The sequence below is a fragment of the Salarias fasciatus genome, chromosome 10 (assembly GCF_902148845.1).
Source record: "Salarias fasciatus chromosome 10, fSalaFa1.1, whole genome shotgun sequence".
Classification (NCBI taxonomy): Eukaryota; Metazoa; Chordata; class Actinopteri; order Blenniiformes; family Blenniidae; genus Salarias; species Salarias fasciatus.
Genome location: NC_043754.1, coordinates 9573391 through 9590461, shown reverse-complemented (window position 1 = coordinate 9590461; position 17071 = coordinate 9573391). Strand labels below are relative to the sequence as shown.

Here is a 17071-nt window from a genome sequence, read left to right as displayed (position 1 = left end):
GCATGGGGCCAGAGGTCAGGAGTCAAAAGCTCAACGGATCAAAGAAAAATGAACCGCAGATGCTTATGTGATCAAAATAAATGAAATAATGAATAAATGAAGAACACTGTGCACTCGAGTCTGGTTAAAATTGGGTTCAAGAAGAGAAAGAGCGCTGTTATTTGGAAGATTATGACCCCAAAGCAAAAAAAAAAAAATGAATAAAATCAGCATGTTATACATTATTACACATCAGGATGCTTTCAGAGATTCACCCTCACAGAATATATATTTGATGCTAAAGGTTCTGGTATCAGTGTTGTTGTGTCTGCTACTCTGAATGACTGAATAAATTAGGAACAGCAAACATGTCATTTTCATTTTTACACATTCACAATGCACTTCTGATATTCATGGATACAGCTGCAATTAAGATTTTCTTGTTCAGTCTTTGAATTATAAGGTGTTACTTGGATTTGTCAGATTGGCAGCAGTAAGGGCCACCGCCTAACACGCCACAACTGGTCAATGCCGCTAAATGAGGTATAAAATCAGTAGCAGAGGCTGCTCGAAACAACCAGTAGACTCAGCGGAGACTGCACAATTTAGATTAACTCTAGCCTGACTAATGTACTGATAATTATGACTATCATAAACTGATAGGGATGTTGCAGAGTCTAAAGTTTCTCGTTGTTCTTATCAGAAAGTAAACACGGTCTTCAGTGCTCTCTTTCACTGCTTTTGGAAGGTCTCCGGCTTGTGGCTTTACGCCTGCATCTGTGGCCATTTGTGTTACGATCTGACAGCAGCAGAAATATTTGGAGCCTGTCCATTATGAGCTCTTGAAATTAGTCATGCAGACTGCTGACCCACATTTGGGACTTCATCTGAGAAAGAGAGCAACCAGGAAGTTGAGAGAGAGAGAGAGAGAGACAGAGAGAGAGAGAGAGAAACCATGGGAAGTACATGGGGAAGTACTTAAGCAGGGGAAACTGAATGTCCTGAGTTTGTTGTTTAACTTATGGGGGTATACCGTCATCTTGGGTTTTTCTTACATTGTCAGATTGAAATGAATGGTTCGCAAACTTTCAAACAGGGTCAGACTGGCTAATCTGCTCCGTCCTGTGTTGGGAGGGAGGAGGCACCTTTACCTCCTGTATGGGCGATTCCCCTTAATGTCCCAGCAGTACCTGGAAAGAGTCGTTTTACAGCCGTGTCAGCTGCTGTCGGATGTTTCCTTTCTGGGTGAATATGGGCCCAGTCTTTCTAGATTAAAGCCTGCTGCTGCCGCCGCCGGGCTTCACTACCATTCACAATTTCACGGCCAGCTCCAAACATTACACCTGAAAATCCCCCCCCACCCTCATGATGACATTTCGTGGGGTGTTATTATGCATTAAGCACGTGTTAAAGATTACAAATGTGCCCCCCTCCCCTCCCCTCCTCCACCTCCTCCTCCTCTCCGGTCACCGCAGGTTTCTTTCGCCTGCTTATGCTGCTGCCGTCGTTAGCCGAGTATTGAGCTACCAGCTGACCTACTTTTCCCGCAGCCACTCGGTCCTGTTTACAAGCCGCTGCCAGCGGAGGATGTGGAGTACAGTGCCTGGAAAACAGACGGACGCGGCGGCCCCGCCACCGGGAATAGCAGCACGGCCGGAGAGCTCTCGTCCTCCTCGCCCGGTAAATTAGGAGCGTCAACGCGGCGCGCGGCATCGCCGGAGATTAATAATAACCAACCGCGCGCGTTATTAACTTAAAGGCGTTGTTACGCAATGGAAGGCGCTCCGTCGGACTCGCCGGGTTTTTTTTTTTTTTTAATTATAATGCCGTAGTTTTCCAATGAAAATGCACGCATCGGTCAAAGTTGACAGTGGATCTATATTTCTGCTGGGGAAGCCGTCTTCAAGGTAGGTGAGATTTAACTTAAGCTCGCAGATGAGCGCAAAAAAAAAAAAAAGGAAAAATACATGCTGTCACGTTGCCTCCGCGCGCCTCCTGTTTATACCATCAAAGTTCACCGGCGACCTCTTTTCTGAAATAATAGTAACGACTGCACGGAGTGTATGATTTTTTATGCGATAGCAGGTTAAGGGTGTATTTCGGAGTGGTTATTAGACAGTGTTACATGTTCCCCAGCGCTCCTGAACGCCGCTTACATGTTTTCAGCTCTCAGTCATCAAGTGCCCTGCTTGCAAGGTTGAAATAACCTATTTTTTTTCCCATTGTTGCTACTCTTGATGACATCCCCAGAAAAGAAAAAAAAATCAATAAAGAGATTGTCTTTATTGCTTCCGTTTAAGATGTTAAATGTCACCGGCAAAAAAAAAAAAAAAAAAAAAAAGCTTAAATAATTTCTCAGTGAGCTTAGGTCAGGCTGATGTTACCCAACCTGGCAGCTTTAAGTCTGCAGGAGTTCACATTTCTCTCACTAACTCCCCCAGTTTTCTTATTCACAAGGCCTTTTGGGGCTTCTTCTTTCCAGGCTGTCTGACCCTGAAAAGAAGGATGGCATGGCTACTTATTTACCCTGTACATAGTGGCAAGTTAAAGGGTCATTGGGTGCACCCGTTGGCCTTCCCACTGTTATTCATGAAGGTGTGTAGCAAATAAAAGTGCTTCCCGTTGCCTTATCACTGAGAGTGTGCTTTATGTTCACCAAGAATAGCAACAGTAAACACTTTTTCCCCCACTCCACACCTTCTCAGCACTGAAGTTGGTTTGAACACACGTTCATTTGGAATTTTTGTTTGCATGTCTTCATGATGCTGTATTTGGTATTTATTACAGTGATGTACCTGATAAATAGTAAATTCATGTCCAACAGAGTTGATTTAAACAAGCATTTTATTTTATTTTTCAAACCATTTACTAGCAGTTACATTTCCTTCATTGAATTCAGTCTGAGCTTGTACAATCAGACGTGCTGAAACAAACGTTTCCAGATTGGCTGAAACTAAGCTTGTCCAGGCCGCGGTCAGTGTTTACCTGACAGCTTGAGCTGTCGGCTCAGAACCAGATGCAGGTGGAGGTAGTCAGACAGTGTAAACTTGTAGACGAACGTCAGCGGGACATCCCTCGCAGTTGGATTAGCAGTTATCTTAAACTCGTCTTTCACCACCAGAGCAGCAGAAACAGTCCGGTCGCTCGGGCTTTAAATACCACAGTGCCTTTACAGCAGGCTGTTATCTCTCAGGAGACTTTGGGTATTTGGTCTTTTGTGGCATTTTAAGTTTAAAACATTACAAATGATGACTATAGTGTTTATAAATCATTGCTGTGGGATGGATCTTGTGGGAGCATGGCAGAATACAGTAAATCGAAATTCAATGTTGATGTAAATTTTCAGTTTTTAACTGAAATTTTTTGCTGATTTAAAGGCCTTGTTATCATTATACTGGTTTTCTGTTGCACAGTGTCAGTTTGAGTATTGACTTCTTTAAGAAACCATAACATCTGACTTTCTCTCTTCATAGTATATTGTATTAATGCACAACAAATTCTTAAAATAGCCTCCGTTCATCTGAAACAGTATCATTTAAGACTTTACAGATGAGGAACAACTGATTTTTGCATTACAGGGACATTGTTTGATATAATATCATTGTTTTTAAGCGAGTAAAACATAAAGCTTCAGCTGTCAAATATTTATTAAAAAAAAAGAGAGATGGAAGATCTTTACCTTATTTACAAAGATAAACATTAAATGAAACAGACGAATCAAAGCGCTTTTTTAAAGTCCTGATTTTAAAATCCCAATATTTGAAGGTCTGATGTATCTGTTGAAACTGTTGATGATTTTTGCTTCCAGTGCCAGTTCAGCAAATCCCAAAGTTTCTCTTTACATCCGTCTACATTTCACATAGAAATGAAACAGACTTGAACCAATTTTGATACAAATTAATAATGAAAGTTTTCTGACATTTGTTTTTCCAGATCAAAGACATAATGAATGAATAAACTTCCAGGCATGTCAGATTTGATCTCAATTCAAATATCATGCCTCATGAGAGGGCGGTTGATATTGATACTTTCATCAAATTAAATTCAAATGGTATGTAGGCTACCTGATGTACAGGTGGAAATCGATAATTGCCGGTACATATTCACTAAATATGAAAGAAAAATGATAATTCAGATAAAAATGTATTCATTGACTCTGTTTTTGAAGGATTCTTTCATTTTTATCATTATAAGCATTGTTATACATCTCATCAAGTAATTATGAGAAGCACATGTGTTATCAAAGATGTATTTCTATAGATACATTGTGAACTTAGTCAAGGATAAGGTAGCAAAGCAGTGTTGTAGAATCTCATGGATTTTTTTTTTTCTTTGACAAAATAGCAGCTTCACAGCAGAAGAAACGGGATACAGAGGTCACAAGTGTTTTTGAAATTCTAACACTAATATCCAGCTGAAGAGGAAACAAGGGCTTTTCAGATGTAATTTAAAGCCATGGAGGATTATTGTCTGTCTCCAGTAATAAACGAGCTGTGTGACTGCAGCCATTTGTTTCTGATGACAGCTTTTATTGGTTTTCAGCTACAGCACTGGTACAAATTGATCAAGAAACTTTTTTTTTTATAGAAAACCAAAGTAATAAAGTCAATAAGGTTCAAGGTGAAAATGCAGACGATGCATAGCTTTATAAGCACATTCAGGGAATTCTGTTTGATTCATCGTGGCGTTTTCGCCTGTAATGACCTCTACATGGAAGCATGCAGTCTTTCAAAGAAATAAGTTGTTAAAGCAGTCAGAAAGTAAACAGCCTTCATTGTCTCAGTCTTGCAGCCTGTTTACATATTGCGTCGTTCATGAGCTTGAACTTGTGCACACTACCTTATGTCAAGAGTTCAGGTTTCTTGTTAAAGGCTTTAAATACCTGAAGGCATGAGTGTAACCAGACGCTGATGTATTTTAGCTGTTAACCTTGCAAGGTGTGGTTTAACCTCAATACATCTGAAGAATGAGGTTTTATTTTACATGGCTCTGCAGAAGCAAGACGTACAAGTTGAAGCAGCAAAAAAGCAATTTCCTTTTTCCTGTTTCAATAATTATGGTTTAGATTCAGCAGTTATTATTAAAAGTAGTTTTAATTGTTTGGTTGCACGAACTTGAAAATGGGTCTGTTTATTTTTTATTTCACGCATTGTCGACAAACATTTGACACTTCCTCACTGTAGCAGCAGGAAAGAAGGTATTTTTTGGTTTCGGTCTCTCGCTGTAAAAGTGTAAATGATCTAAGCGTTAGTTTAGTTTGGCGGTCCGTGTTTGGACAGAGCTGCAGCAAATGCAGAATTGGTGTTTTTGATTACGCCTAAGTGTTTCCCTCAGCAGTAGCAAACTTTTTTTCTTTCTGACCATTTACTGTCAATTTGGGAAACATTAAAATGGTAATTGCTTGCCTGAAAAGAGAAAAAAAAAAATGGCTTGACGTTCCTCATACAGTTTAGATGTTCGTTGTGGCATTGTTAAAGATTCGCGTGGCTCCACGCTCTGCTTTCCTCCTGCTGCTTTTTTTTTTTCCTTTCCTTTTACTGCTCCTTTACTCCTGTGTTTGTCTAAGGCTGTGTGAACAGGGATGGGAGGGAGGAGATACTGTTTTGTTTACATTAATTAAAACCTTAATGGAAATCTCTGTCTGCGTTAAACATCCCGGTTATTCCTACCCACCTTGAGCTGACTAAACCGAGGGAGGGGTGAGATGTGCATGCGTCACTGAGGGGGTGTGAGGTTATAGAAGACCTGGATTGCGTAAACCTGGTGTTGGGATCTGACGGATTCATGTTGGATGATATCAGAAAAACCAACAACATCTGTTTGCTGTAATGGCAACTTCCCACCCGACTAATATTAACTCGTAACAGGGAGATGACCTAATTGGCAACACCCATGTTTCTCACACTCTGAACTATTACGTTGATTAACGCCACATAACGTGTGACTAAATTGCTCTGCTAAACCTCGACCGGTGTTGATTGGGCTCCCGGAATGTATAAACCTACAAACATGTGCCACACCTCCGCTGTACGCGTCTCATCATAGGAGAAATACCATTGTGCTCCGGTTCGCTTCGCATGTCGTCTTCCAAGCCATTGCACCTGACTGATGCATGAACTAACATGCTTAAAGTCTGCACGTAACACCAGGAAAACTGAGCGTGTCAACATCTCTAAACAAAAACACAATTTGCATCTGTTAAGTCATATCAGTGGTAGTTCTCTGCAAATAATAAAAGTCATTAAATAGATGTGATTGTTGTCTGATATGATCAAATGTCATTTAATCTGAAAGTGTTATTTATATGAAAAGTGACAAAAATAAAGCAGAAAGCGTATAAAAATCCCAGGGTGGAAATATCCAATTTCCACATCTTTCATTTTGTGCTCTGAGGGGTTAAAGCGACTGAATTAATATATAAGACTGACCTGAAGTTGGAGAATCATGTGGTGAACCCGTCACGATACATATATATAGACACACACACACTCACACACACACACACTCCCTGCAGATGCAATTAAGTACACCGCAAATTAACTGAATGTGAACATAATTAATTGAATGGCTGATTATCCCCCGCTGGTTAATGTTATTGGTAGCGATCTACACCTGTTCCTTCACAGCACCTCATGCCCTTTCTGAATTTGATCTCTTTCCTGATCAGCCTGTTCATTTTAAATCCATGTTGTGTCAGACAAGCACCCCTGGAAAAGTCTGAGTAACGGATCAGCCGTACAGTAGATGTTTGATTTCACATATGTTGAAACGTTTGATCTGGAAAAAGTTGAATGAAATTTTTCCATGGAAATGTAGTTCTGGACAAATCAGAGAACACGGGTTCCACAGTTAAATGCTGTTCGAAAAGAGCACAATGTGAGCATGACAAAATATTAAATGGCTGATTTGAAAGCATAAAGAAGAAGAAGACGAAGAAGAAGATTATTTGTCTTTCAAGTTTTACATTTCATAAAAGCTGGAGATGGGAGGGAAAGTGCTTTTAGCTGAGCAGTGGCTACTTTGGTTTTTGATTAGATTAGCTGATTTGAAGGCCTTGAATTTCATAAATGAGACTAACTGAAGGAGGTATACTGTTTTACAATCTCTTCCTGCATTTATCCGCTGACTGAAAGTGGCATTAGTTTATTATCAGAACAAATTATTGCATAGTGTCGCTGGATCTGATCACAGCTGTCTGTTTTTGGCAGTTGTCTGCCCCAAAAGCTGAGTAAACACTCGATCCGGTCCACATTCGAGCCACCAGTTTACCCATCAAACACATATGAGAGGAAGTAAAGATGACACACACACACACACACACACACACACACACACACACACACACACGCACGCATGCTAAGTCAAGCTGGAGCCTTCTTCCTGTGAGAAGAGAGAGCCCACCACACCACTTCCCTGTCGTTTGGATAAAATACAGCAAGACGGAACTGTGGTGCTTCATAAAGTATTTATGCAATCAGGACGGAGGCATTTCTCCATCATACAGTTTGGTGCACATGCACCCTGTGGCTCCAGTGATTTCTGATATGGCCGCACTTCAGATAAATAAATGGTTCCCATAATGAAACACCTCATCACGATTATTTGATGGCAGACAGAAACTTTTAGGGATTGTAATTTATCACGGCTACGTCACACCGCTCTTAGATTTTCCAGCAGTGTGTTCTGTGTGTCGGCTTTTGTGTAAAAATGAAGGAAGAAATTGTTGCTGGAAACCACTCGCCGTGCACACACACACACACACACACACACACACACACACACACGAAATAAGATGCTCACTGCATGGATTTAGAAGAACCGTAGACTATCGTATGGAATCCTTTAAGTAAAAAGATAGCGTTATGTCACTGTCACTTATCTCTTCACATCAGATGGTTGGAACTGGATGGACAGGAAGATGTATCGTACATTTTGTTCCTCACATGGAGGGATATACATGCATGGAGGTGTGGAACGTATTCAGCTGTGCTTTTAATATTTGGAGGTGAATACAGGCTTGTGTTGTGTGTTTGCGGTTGTCCAAGGTTTCTCTCTGTGAGTTCTTAGTTTGGTTTATAATAGAGGCGTCTGCTCTATGTTGTTTAAGCTTCCCATATACAAAGGATGTGCAGAAGGTGGCTGTTCTGCACTCTGCTTTTTTATGCTGGGTTATCAAAGGAGGTGTCAGCTTCAGACATGTTTCTAGGTCAGGGGAGCTCCTCCTGTGCAAAAACACTTCTTTAGTGATGAAGTACTGCACCCAGGTGAAGATGGCTTATTCACTTGTCATTGCATTATTAATGCTTCTTCAGCTACACAAAACTGTTTTTCACAGACAAATGGAGGCTCTTTCTACAGTCTGAAAGCAGAAGCCCTGCCTTTTTCTGCTTTGACATAAGTTTTTTTTTCTTTAATAAAGAAATAAAGAGTTAATTTCCTGTATATCATAATCACTATTGTCTCTTTTTATTCCAGGATTTGGCACAACTTCAGTGGCGTTGAGGAGGTGGAGGGAAACAAGTTGCTGGTGGCTTTTTACTGAAAAGCGCCTTCAGTCGAGGACAGCACGGATGGGACTTCAAAGACTTCAGAAAGGGCCTGGTTGGGAGAGGGCGTGAATATGGACAACCTTTCTGACTTCGGTGGTCCCTGTCCGTCCACCCGCAGGGAATGGGAGTAAGTATCGTATAAAGCGGAGCTCTGAATATTTCTGATAAAGAAATACTTTTATGTGTCTTTTGTCCACTATAATCAAAAACGTACTGAAACGGCCCCAAAAACTTAAATGCATTGGAAATGTTCATTTTTCTCAGAATGTGATTCATCCATTTATTTTCAATATATTACACAGAAACAGAAATGTTCCAACCCTCATAATTTTTTTTCCCAAATAGAGGCCATATAATTCCAATTCAAACAGATGAATTGACTTGAATCGACTTTTTGTTAGTTGTCAGTGTGGAAATAACTGAAATAATGAATTCAACGTGATTTAAACATTTTTGAGACACACCAGGGTTGCAAAGCCGCACAAAGTTCATGTAATTTCTGAAGTTTTTATTCAAACAGTTTGGTTATATGAGGCACAGGCATTTAAAAAAATGACCATACATTATGTGAAGGTTGTATGGAGGGTTCTAATTTTGACTCTTGACGCAGTCCTCTTTGTACTGATGCTATGAAAAAAAAAAAAGTAATTTATTTTTTTGCCGTCCGCCGTCGTTGCTGTTGAATAAAGCAGTGATTGGCATTTCATTGAACATTCAGCGGAACGCCACAAGAAATCCATCTTCAAAATGTTCACACGTATTGTTACACTTAACGCATCCAAGCAGTGCCTCCGTGTGCTGCACAGATTTTATCTGCGTGAAACCAAGATGTCATCCTGGATGTCTGAGAAGCTGTTATCCAGTCCAACTATAGAACAGTTTCTAGATGAACGATGCAGCCGAGCAAACTGAGTTTTTTTTTTTTTTTTTTTTTTTTTAAGACTGGAGTGTTAAAATTTTTTTTTTTTAATACAGAAAGGCATTTAAGTTTCAGCTGCTGAAGAAGTCATGCTCACTTCTGGTGTTATTTGTAGAAACACAGAATGTTTGACATTGACGTGATGAACAGGCTGGCATCAATCAGGGCCAATGCTGGGCTATTGATTACTGATCCAATACAGATCAACTTTATAGAAATGGAAGCATGCTTCTTATTTCTGGGCCAAACGGTCCTGATAATGAGCAGTGCGTTTGTTCCTATTGTGTGGGAGCGTGACAGTGGATGTGGTGTCTGAAATAACTAGGTCATAACTATAAACTTATAGACGATCATGTGATCATAGTAATAATGAAGTTACAGCTCATCTCTAACTTAAACCCTCATGTTAAAATGTTCTCATTTCTGTAAAAGTAAAATGAAATTAATAATCAAGTTATAATATTAAATTTACAGAATTCGCCACAGAGGAAATCTTATTTCAGCGTTATTTTATGCACTGCTGGTCCTTTGCTCCCAAGAGCCAAGTGGACTTGCTTTTTGTGCCGTCAGAGTCAGTTAGATAATTCTTTAATTAAGTTGACATTTGAAAGTAAGTAGACCTGAACGTGGCTCCAGCAACTCGCCAAGCTCGGGTTAAAGTCTCACTCAGGTATGCCTGTTTATAAGTAACATTCAGCTTTATGGCTGTTTATCTACGTTGCCAGTGATTAACTTGCTGTATTATGTCAATTCCATTCATACTGCTATGCTGTCAGATAATAACCAGCAGTGATGTGTTAAAAAAAGTTTAAAATAATATTGGCTCTCTTCTCCCCCGACGGGTAACTTAAAATAAGACTTTACAGGTTGGACCCGCTGTCATTTAACACCAAACCACGTGAGACCGTGTATGTAACCACAACACAAACCAAAAATACAAGTTTGGAGTGGGTTGTTTGGATGTCACAGTGACCTGATGAATATTGCAGAAGCCCGGGAGCTTTAACTGGGTTACCCGGTTCCTCTAAAAGAATCATGGCGGCAGAAAGTGGAAAGTTCATTTTGTTTGTGACGGACGACCGACGATGTCTGATTGGTGCTAATCAGTGACTGAGCCCTCTTCTCTCCGCACATCCTGCAACCCGAGATGCATGTTAATACTCGCAGGCCTGTTATAAAGCACATACTTTGACAGGTTCCAGGAGGAAAAAGCACACCGGTGAATGATCTACTTCAGTTTGAGGCCGTCTGTGTTCTGTAGACTGGGCTTTCTCTTTTACTCTTATGGGTTTCCTGGATATTTGAATGCAGCAGTTTAAGGTTCGTTCAAGTGAAATCCATCTGTCCATCTTCCTATTAATGTGAATCAAAAGCCAGTTCACACCTGCTGTATGTTTCACATCCATCACAGACGGAAAAAAATGCACACATAAAAAAACTTATAGTCAATTTAGATTGACAGAGTGAGCTTATGAGCAATAACCAGAAGGTAATGGGATGTGAAGTTGTAAAATAAAAAAAAACATGTCTTTTTGTGTTTCCAGCACCAACAGCTGTGTGGATGATTTAATGGACGAAGATGAGAAAGACAGGGCAAAAAGGTATTCAGTCCTACACTTGTTTTTATGTCATTGTGTGGTTGTGTGTGTGTGTGTGTGTGTGTATGTGCGCATATGTGTGTCGCAGTCAGATGTTTAAAAGTGCACATATAACTTTAAGTTACAGTTTAGCTAAACGGGTTTAGAAAAGAACATATGGCACATACTGACGCACACATTGGGTGTTTGTAGATCGTTAGTGAAGCGAACTTGTCGCCTCAGTGTCCTGTTAAGGCCGAACTCTGAGAAAGAAAAACTTAATCTGTTTAATGAACATAACACAAAACAACACGCTTTCTAAAGGGAGAAGTAGTTTTTGTCTTCTGCCTTCTTTCATGTTAATATCTGTTTTAGACGTTTCGCTGTGTGCCGGGAGCTTTAGACCCTTAATGCTTTCATTCCGGCCTCATTGAGTAGTCGGGAAGTCGGGCGTCGTTTTCAAATTGTCTCAACGTCTTTGGCAACAGCGCAAATAGATAACTGACAGGCCATTTGATAAATGAGAAAATAAAGAGCCCAACTTGCAAACCACAAGTAGACAGATGCTGGGTGAAACAGGGAGAGGCCCTCCGGCAGGCTTTTACTCAGCGTGGATGAACCAGATCAGGTACATGAGCTGCCGACCCTCCCACATCAGCAACTTTCTCTCAGGCAGGACTTTCAGGGACGGACGTCACAGTGCGCACAGCATATATATGAAAAATGGGGATTTTAAAGTTTAGATTCCTTTAATGTAAGAATTTTTTTTTAATATAGATTGAGATAGCACACGACTCCCTCTTTTATTATAGTAGTTAGCATTTTTATGGGATTATTCACCTAATCCGCAAACACAGTTTTAACTATTTCTTTGTCACCATCTGTTTTTGTAACAAAGCATTCCCACAGATTAACACAAATCTTCCAGATTTCAAGACAATATAGTTTTAATCTCCTCTCTCATTGCTCCACATCGTCCTGATAGATTATTCTAATATTCTGAACCAACTGTCGTTCTTCCATTTGCAGCTTCAACTGGATAAATGCAAGTTCAACCAAACTCTCTGTAATGACAGAGGTTTTCTATCCCTTGCATTCCCACAGATTTCTAACTGTTGTTGTTTGTTTATCTTCCACTTCAGGGCATCCCGTAACAAGTCGGAAAAGAAAAGACGGGACCAATTCAATGTGCTTATCAAGGAGCTATGCACCATGCTGCAGGGTCAAGGTCATCCACGCAAAATGGACAAATCCACCATATTGCAGAGGACCATTGACTTCTTGCAGAAACAGAAAGGTAGGATTCTGCTGAGTGCGCTGTGTGTGTGTGTGTGTGTGTGTGTGTGTGTGTGTGTGTGTGTGTGTGTGTGTGTGTGTGTGTGTGTGTGTGTGTGTGTGTGTGTGTGTGTGTGTGTGTGTGTGTGACCTGCATTCTCAGTTTCATGGTCGCCTTTCGCTGAAACTCCCGTCTGTTTCAGACATCACTGCACAGAACGACACCTGCGACGTGCGGCAGGACTGGAAGCCTTCGTTCCTCAGTAACGAGGAGTTCACTCAGCTCATGCTGGAGGTAAAGCTCAGGAAGATGTTTTCGCAGCACAAGCAATGACTCATTCTGATCGGAAAATAAGAGCAAAGTGTTTTTTTCAGCATTGCTGAAAAAGTCAGAACTCATTCAGTTTCAGTAGGCTGGTAGGAAAAAAAAACAAAACAGCAACATGATAAAAACGGTATGTGACATTTACACTGCTTATTACTCTGTAACATTTGATCATTTCTCTCTTTCCATCTTCATTTAGGCCCTGGATGGTTTCTTGGTTGCGTTAACTACAGATGGCAACATCATATACGTGTCTGACAGCGTGTCCTCACTTATTGGCCATTTACCGGTAAGCGGCGGAGCTTAAATTCATCTACTCTACTGACAGCCATTATCATCTGTCCACAACATATTGCTACATAGACATGAATAATTTCTTTTCATTATCAGATGCAGGCCATTTACGTGTTTACCGTCAAATACAGGCCCGCATTTGACGTCACCTGATCTAATTTCTATCTCCATTTATAAAGAATATTGTTTTAACCTTTAAACTTTAGTTTTTTTTCATGACATAAATTAATAGATCTTGCGTTGTTCTCGACATGACCCAGCTGAGAAGTGCTCTCAGCCCTGCGTGTGTCTGCAGTAACTCTCTTTGTTGTGTACAGTTCTCCAGCATGTGACGATAATGCCCCGCTGCTGCATTGTCGAATTGTTTCGGGTGACGTTCTCTCCAGAAGATTGACTGTCATCCTTTATTCTTTCTCTCACCAGTCAGATATGGTGGACCAAAACATCTTGAATTTCCTCCCGGAGCGGGAACACGGGGAGGTGTATAAGCTGCTATCATCCCACATGCTGATGACTGACCCCATTGCTGCTGACTTCCTTGACAGTGAGTATCCTGCTGGGCGGGCTCGCTGCACACACTGTGTCTGGGTCATCGTGCTGCAACACAACGGAAGCCCAAAGGTTAAAGCCTGTGGATTTCCTCTCAGTTCTAGAGCTCTAAAGTCCAGTATTTTTCAGAAATGCTGCACACATGACACACAGTGTCACTATGTTTGTTTCACAACACGGCCACAGACTGAACTCTTATATATAGAGCAGGTTACTGCATTGGGGTCTGCTGTTTATTGGATTGCTGATTAGTGTGTAACTATGTTTAGACTTTTTGCTAATAATAGGAGCTAGCTTAGTATGATAGTTAAGACGTTAAATCACTGTTATGTTAACTCGGTAATCCAAAGCAATGTAGTATGGGAGGTTTAAGACACTGACCTTAATCCTGTGTCACTATTGGGCTTTTCTGGGTAAGACGGGGCAGGAGTTGCAAGTATCTCACCCTTTTCCTCAGACGCCAAGGAAAATATTAAAAAGTCATGCAAGCTGTGATCTTTTCCTTCTCTGCATGACACTGAAATAAATGTTTGATTTATTGTATATATATAAAAAATATCTTATTTTCCTTTATTTAGTGACACATGAAGAAAAGCCATTGTAACCAAGGGAGGGTGGATGAGGCTCAAACACACACATATGCACACACAGACACACACACACCCTAAGTTTAATGAGTTCAGAGATTTTGTGTTGAGTAGATGATCACCTTCCTCTTTCAGCTTGTGTTCATTGTAGCTTTTCAGGAAATTCAAGTCTCGTTGAGATTAAGCTAGTAAATGTTTTCACTCCACTGAGTTCCTTTTGGGAAGATTGGGCGTTCACTTATTAACTTTTCCCGTCAACACATAAGTTAGCTCTTTAAACCCTTTAGAAATGTGTTATTAATAGCGCTCAGTGATTACATACCTGAATGATCACCTCTTAGCCCTTTTTTTACTTTGTTTTTTATGCCCTCTCATCCCTTTGGAAAATAACAATACCTGAAAATAATTCCATTATATACTTCTTTCCTCACTGTGCACAACTGCTCACACGTTGAACCACATCATTACTAACAAGCTTGATGATGTTTTGCACAGAAATTTGTGTATGTCGCTAACTATGTAAATATTATCTGCCGTTCTCAGGTGATGCACATATTGAATTTTGCTGTCATCTAGCCAGAGGCAACATAGACCCAAAGGAGCCACCGGTATACGAATATGTTAAGTTTGTTGGAGATTTCAAGTTTCATAACAATGGTGAGCATTTGTTTTTGGCATTTGAGTTATTAATATGTTTCAGATCCGTCCAGTGTAGCCTGGATACCAACCAACCTTTTTTCGTCTCACAGTGCCTACACCTTCTTGTAACGGGCTTGATCTGCCGTTGCCAAGAAGTCTGCAGTCATCGCTGGAGGAGCAGGTCTGCCTCATTGCCACTGTCCGATTAGTCACTCCACAGTTTTTAAAGGTAAGGCGGGCTCGGATTGTAACACTCGCAACCTTTGTTTCGTAATTTGCGTTGCGTCGTCGCAGCGAAAAGAGAACGCCACGCAGCACAGGCAGCGGTCACGGTGTGCATGGCAGCAGTATGCGAGAGGAATGCTGTCTGAGGACAGGCATGCTGCGGACCCAACCGACTCCATCGTGTCACACACACTCTGTCTGGAAATGTCTTGAGGCACACAGACTCAGCGAGTCACATTGTGTACCTTTCAGTTTATTACATCAGTGGAAGACATCTGAACCGAGAGGCGCTGAAAGCTAAAGACCCATTAGTTCAGAAATGCTGAAGCCTTTCTGAGAAACTACACTATATCTATATCTATATATATATATATATATATATATATATATGTATATGTGTATATATATATAAAAAATTTTCTTTTTGCAAACATGCAAAAGGAAAGTTTTTAATGAAGGCCCAGGGAATGTTATCATCTGATGTTTGTTAGCACTTACAGAATTGCAGTAATAATAGTGTAACATGGGCGAGCGCCATTGAAATACTGCTTGTTCAGAGGAAGCAGAACTGTTGGATGGGCTTCAGCTCCCTCCTGCTACTCCGTCCAACATGCAAAAGACACCGAGTCCACCGACTGGCCAGACGGAGTGACTGTAACAATAACCTTTAGACCAAATGACACCAAATTATTTTTCACGACTCAAGACAAGTCTTTGCAAAAAAACTCATTTTCTATTGGCTGCCTTTGACGTCTGAACAAAACACGTTTCTTGCCGTTTCTCCTGCACATTGTTTTCAGCTGTCAAGTGGTTTTGTTCACAGTGAAGCTGCATGTCCAAGGTCGCAGTCTGACAAGAAATTCTGAACTGTTGTTCTCTTTTAGGACGACAAAAGAAAATATAATAACATGATTGTTTCTGTCAGTGTTCCTGACCTTTGTTCCATGAAGCCCCCCTCCCCAAAATGCCTCCAAGAAATCTGAAAGAGGATGACCCCCTTTCCAATCTCTGATTTGGCAAAGAAAATCCAGTGAAGCCATTTGGCTGGCAGACACACTCACTCCTGCAAATACACAAAAGCAAGAGCCTTTAAAAAGTGTCCTATTATAGTTTCTTTGACGTGTGCATGTCTAAGGTCTCGAACCCCACCGGTGACCTCTGTGACCCCCGTTAAAGCTGTCCAGGGCATCAGGTTGAGAGCCGCAGATTTATGGGGTAATATGAGGGTCTGATGCTCGATTCCAGGACAGCATGCTGAACATCTTGTGATATATTTCATGGGAATAATCCATCATGTCCACTTGTACTTCAGCCTGTGTGACTGTTTAGAACGGATCAGATGATTTGAACTAATGACTTCTCAACTCATTTTGCTCAAGCAAAGAGATAATATTTTCAAGTTGATCCTTTCTCACCGCGCTGTGAAATCCTAATGGGGCTTTCTTATCCTGTGACTCCTTTCAGGATTTGTGTAATGTGGACGATCCCTGTGATGAATTCACCTCCAGACACAGCCTTGAATGGAAGTTCTTGTTCTTAGATCACAGGTAAAAAAAAAAAACAAAACAAAAACCATCTTCTATATCTGTCACTTCATCCAACTTATCCAAAAATGTTCAAATGTTTCCATGTTTTACGTTTCAGAGCTTCACCAATCATAGGCTATCTACCTTTTGAGGTTCTTGGGACGTCTGGTTATGATTACTACCATGTGGATGACTTGGATCTCATCGCCCAGTGTCACAAGCAATGTAAGTATCTGAATAGAGCCAGCAGCGTGTCGCAGGCTGACGTACGAACTGTACAGACAAGAAAACCTCTGCTTGTGTCCTCAGCACAACACTGATGTGGCCTTTTCTTTTTCTCTTACTTAGTAATGCAGTTTGGAAAGGGCAAGTCTTGCTATTATCGCTTCCTGACCAAAGGTCAGCAGTGGATTTGGTTGCAGACTCACTACTACATCACTTACCACCAGTGGAACTCCAAACCGGAGTTCATTGTCTGCACGCACACTGTTGTCAGGTGAGCCTCGATAATTGTTTCCCGATGTCCTCTCGTGTGCGTTTGCAGAGAGATGTGTGCTTTTCATCGTTTTTCTTTGAGCTGCGAATGTTCACGATTCTTAGCTCACTTCGGGGGAGAAAAGAAATAAC

The 17071-nt window shown here is 40.9% G+C and overlaps 1 protein-coding gene across 2 annotated transcripts in view; it reads left to right on the top strand.

Moving 5' to 3' along the window:
* Positions 1 to 17071, top strand: part of npas2 (neuronal PAS domain protein 2) — a 40666-nt gene that overhangs the window by 14823 nt on the left and 8772 nt on the right. The window contains exons 2-12 of one of the 2 annotated variants that reach the window (XM_030100821.1): positions 8455 to 8655; positions 10992 to 11048; positions 12167 to 12321; positions 12503 to 12594; positions 12824 to 12913; positions 13342 to 13462; positions 14598 to 14711; positions 14804 to 14922; positions 16383 to 16465; positions 16563 to 16669; positions 16793 to 16940. In XM_030100821.1, coding sequence (XP_029956681.1) covers positions 8600 to 8655; positions 10992 to 11048; positions 12167 to 12321; positions 12503 to 12594; positions 12824 to 12913; positions 13342 to 13462; positions 14598 to 14711; positions 14804 to 14922; positions 16383 to 16465; positions 16563 to 16669; positions 16793 to 16940 — 1142 coding nt within the window. In that variant the 5' untranslated portion in view covers positions 8455 to 8599. Of the gene's footprint in view, positions 1 to 8454; positions 8656 to 10991; positions 11049 to 12166; positions 12322 to 12502; positions 12595 to 12823; positions 12914 to 13341; positions 13463 to 14597; positions 14712 to 14803; positions 14923 to 16382; positions 16466 to 16562; positions 16670 to 16792; positions 16941 to 17071 lie in introns of those variants that run through there. The other variant, XM_030100823.1, reaches the window with a different exon arrangement.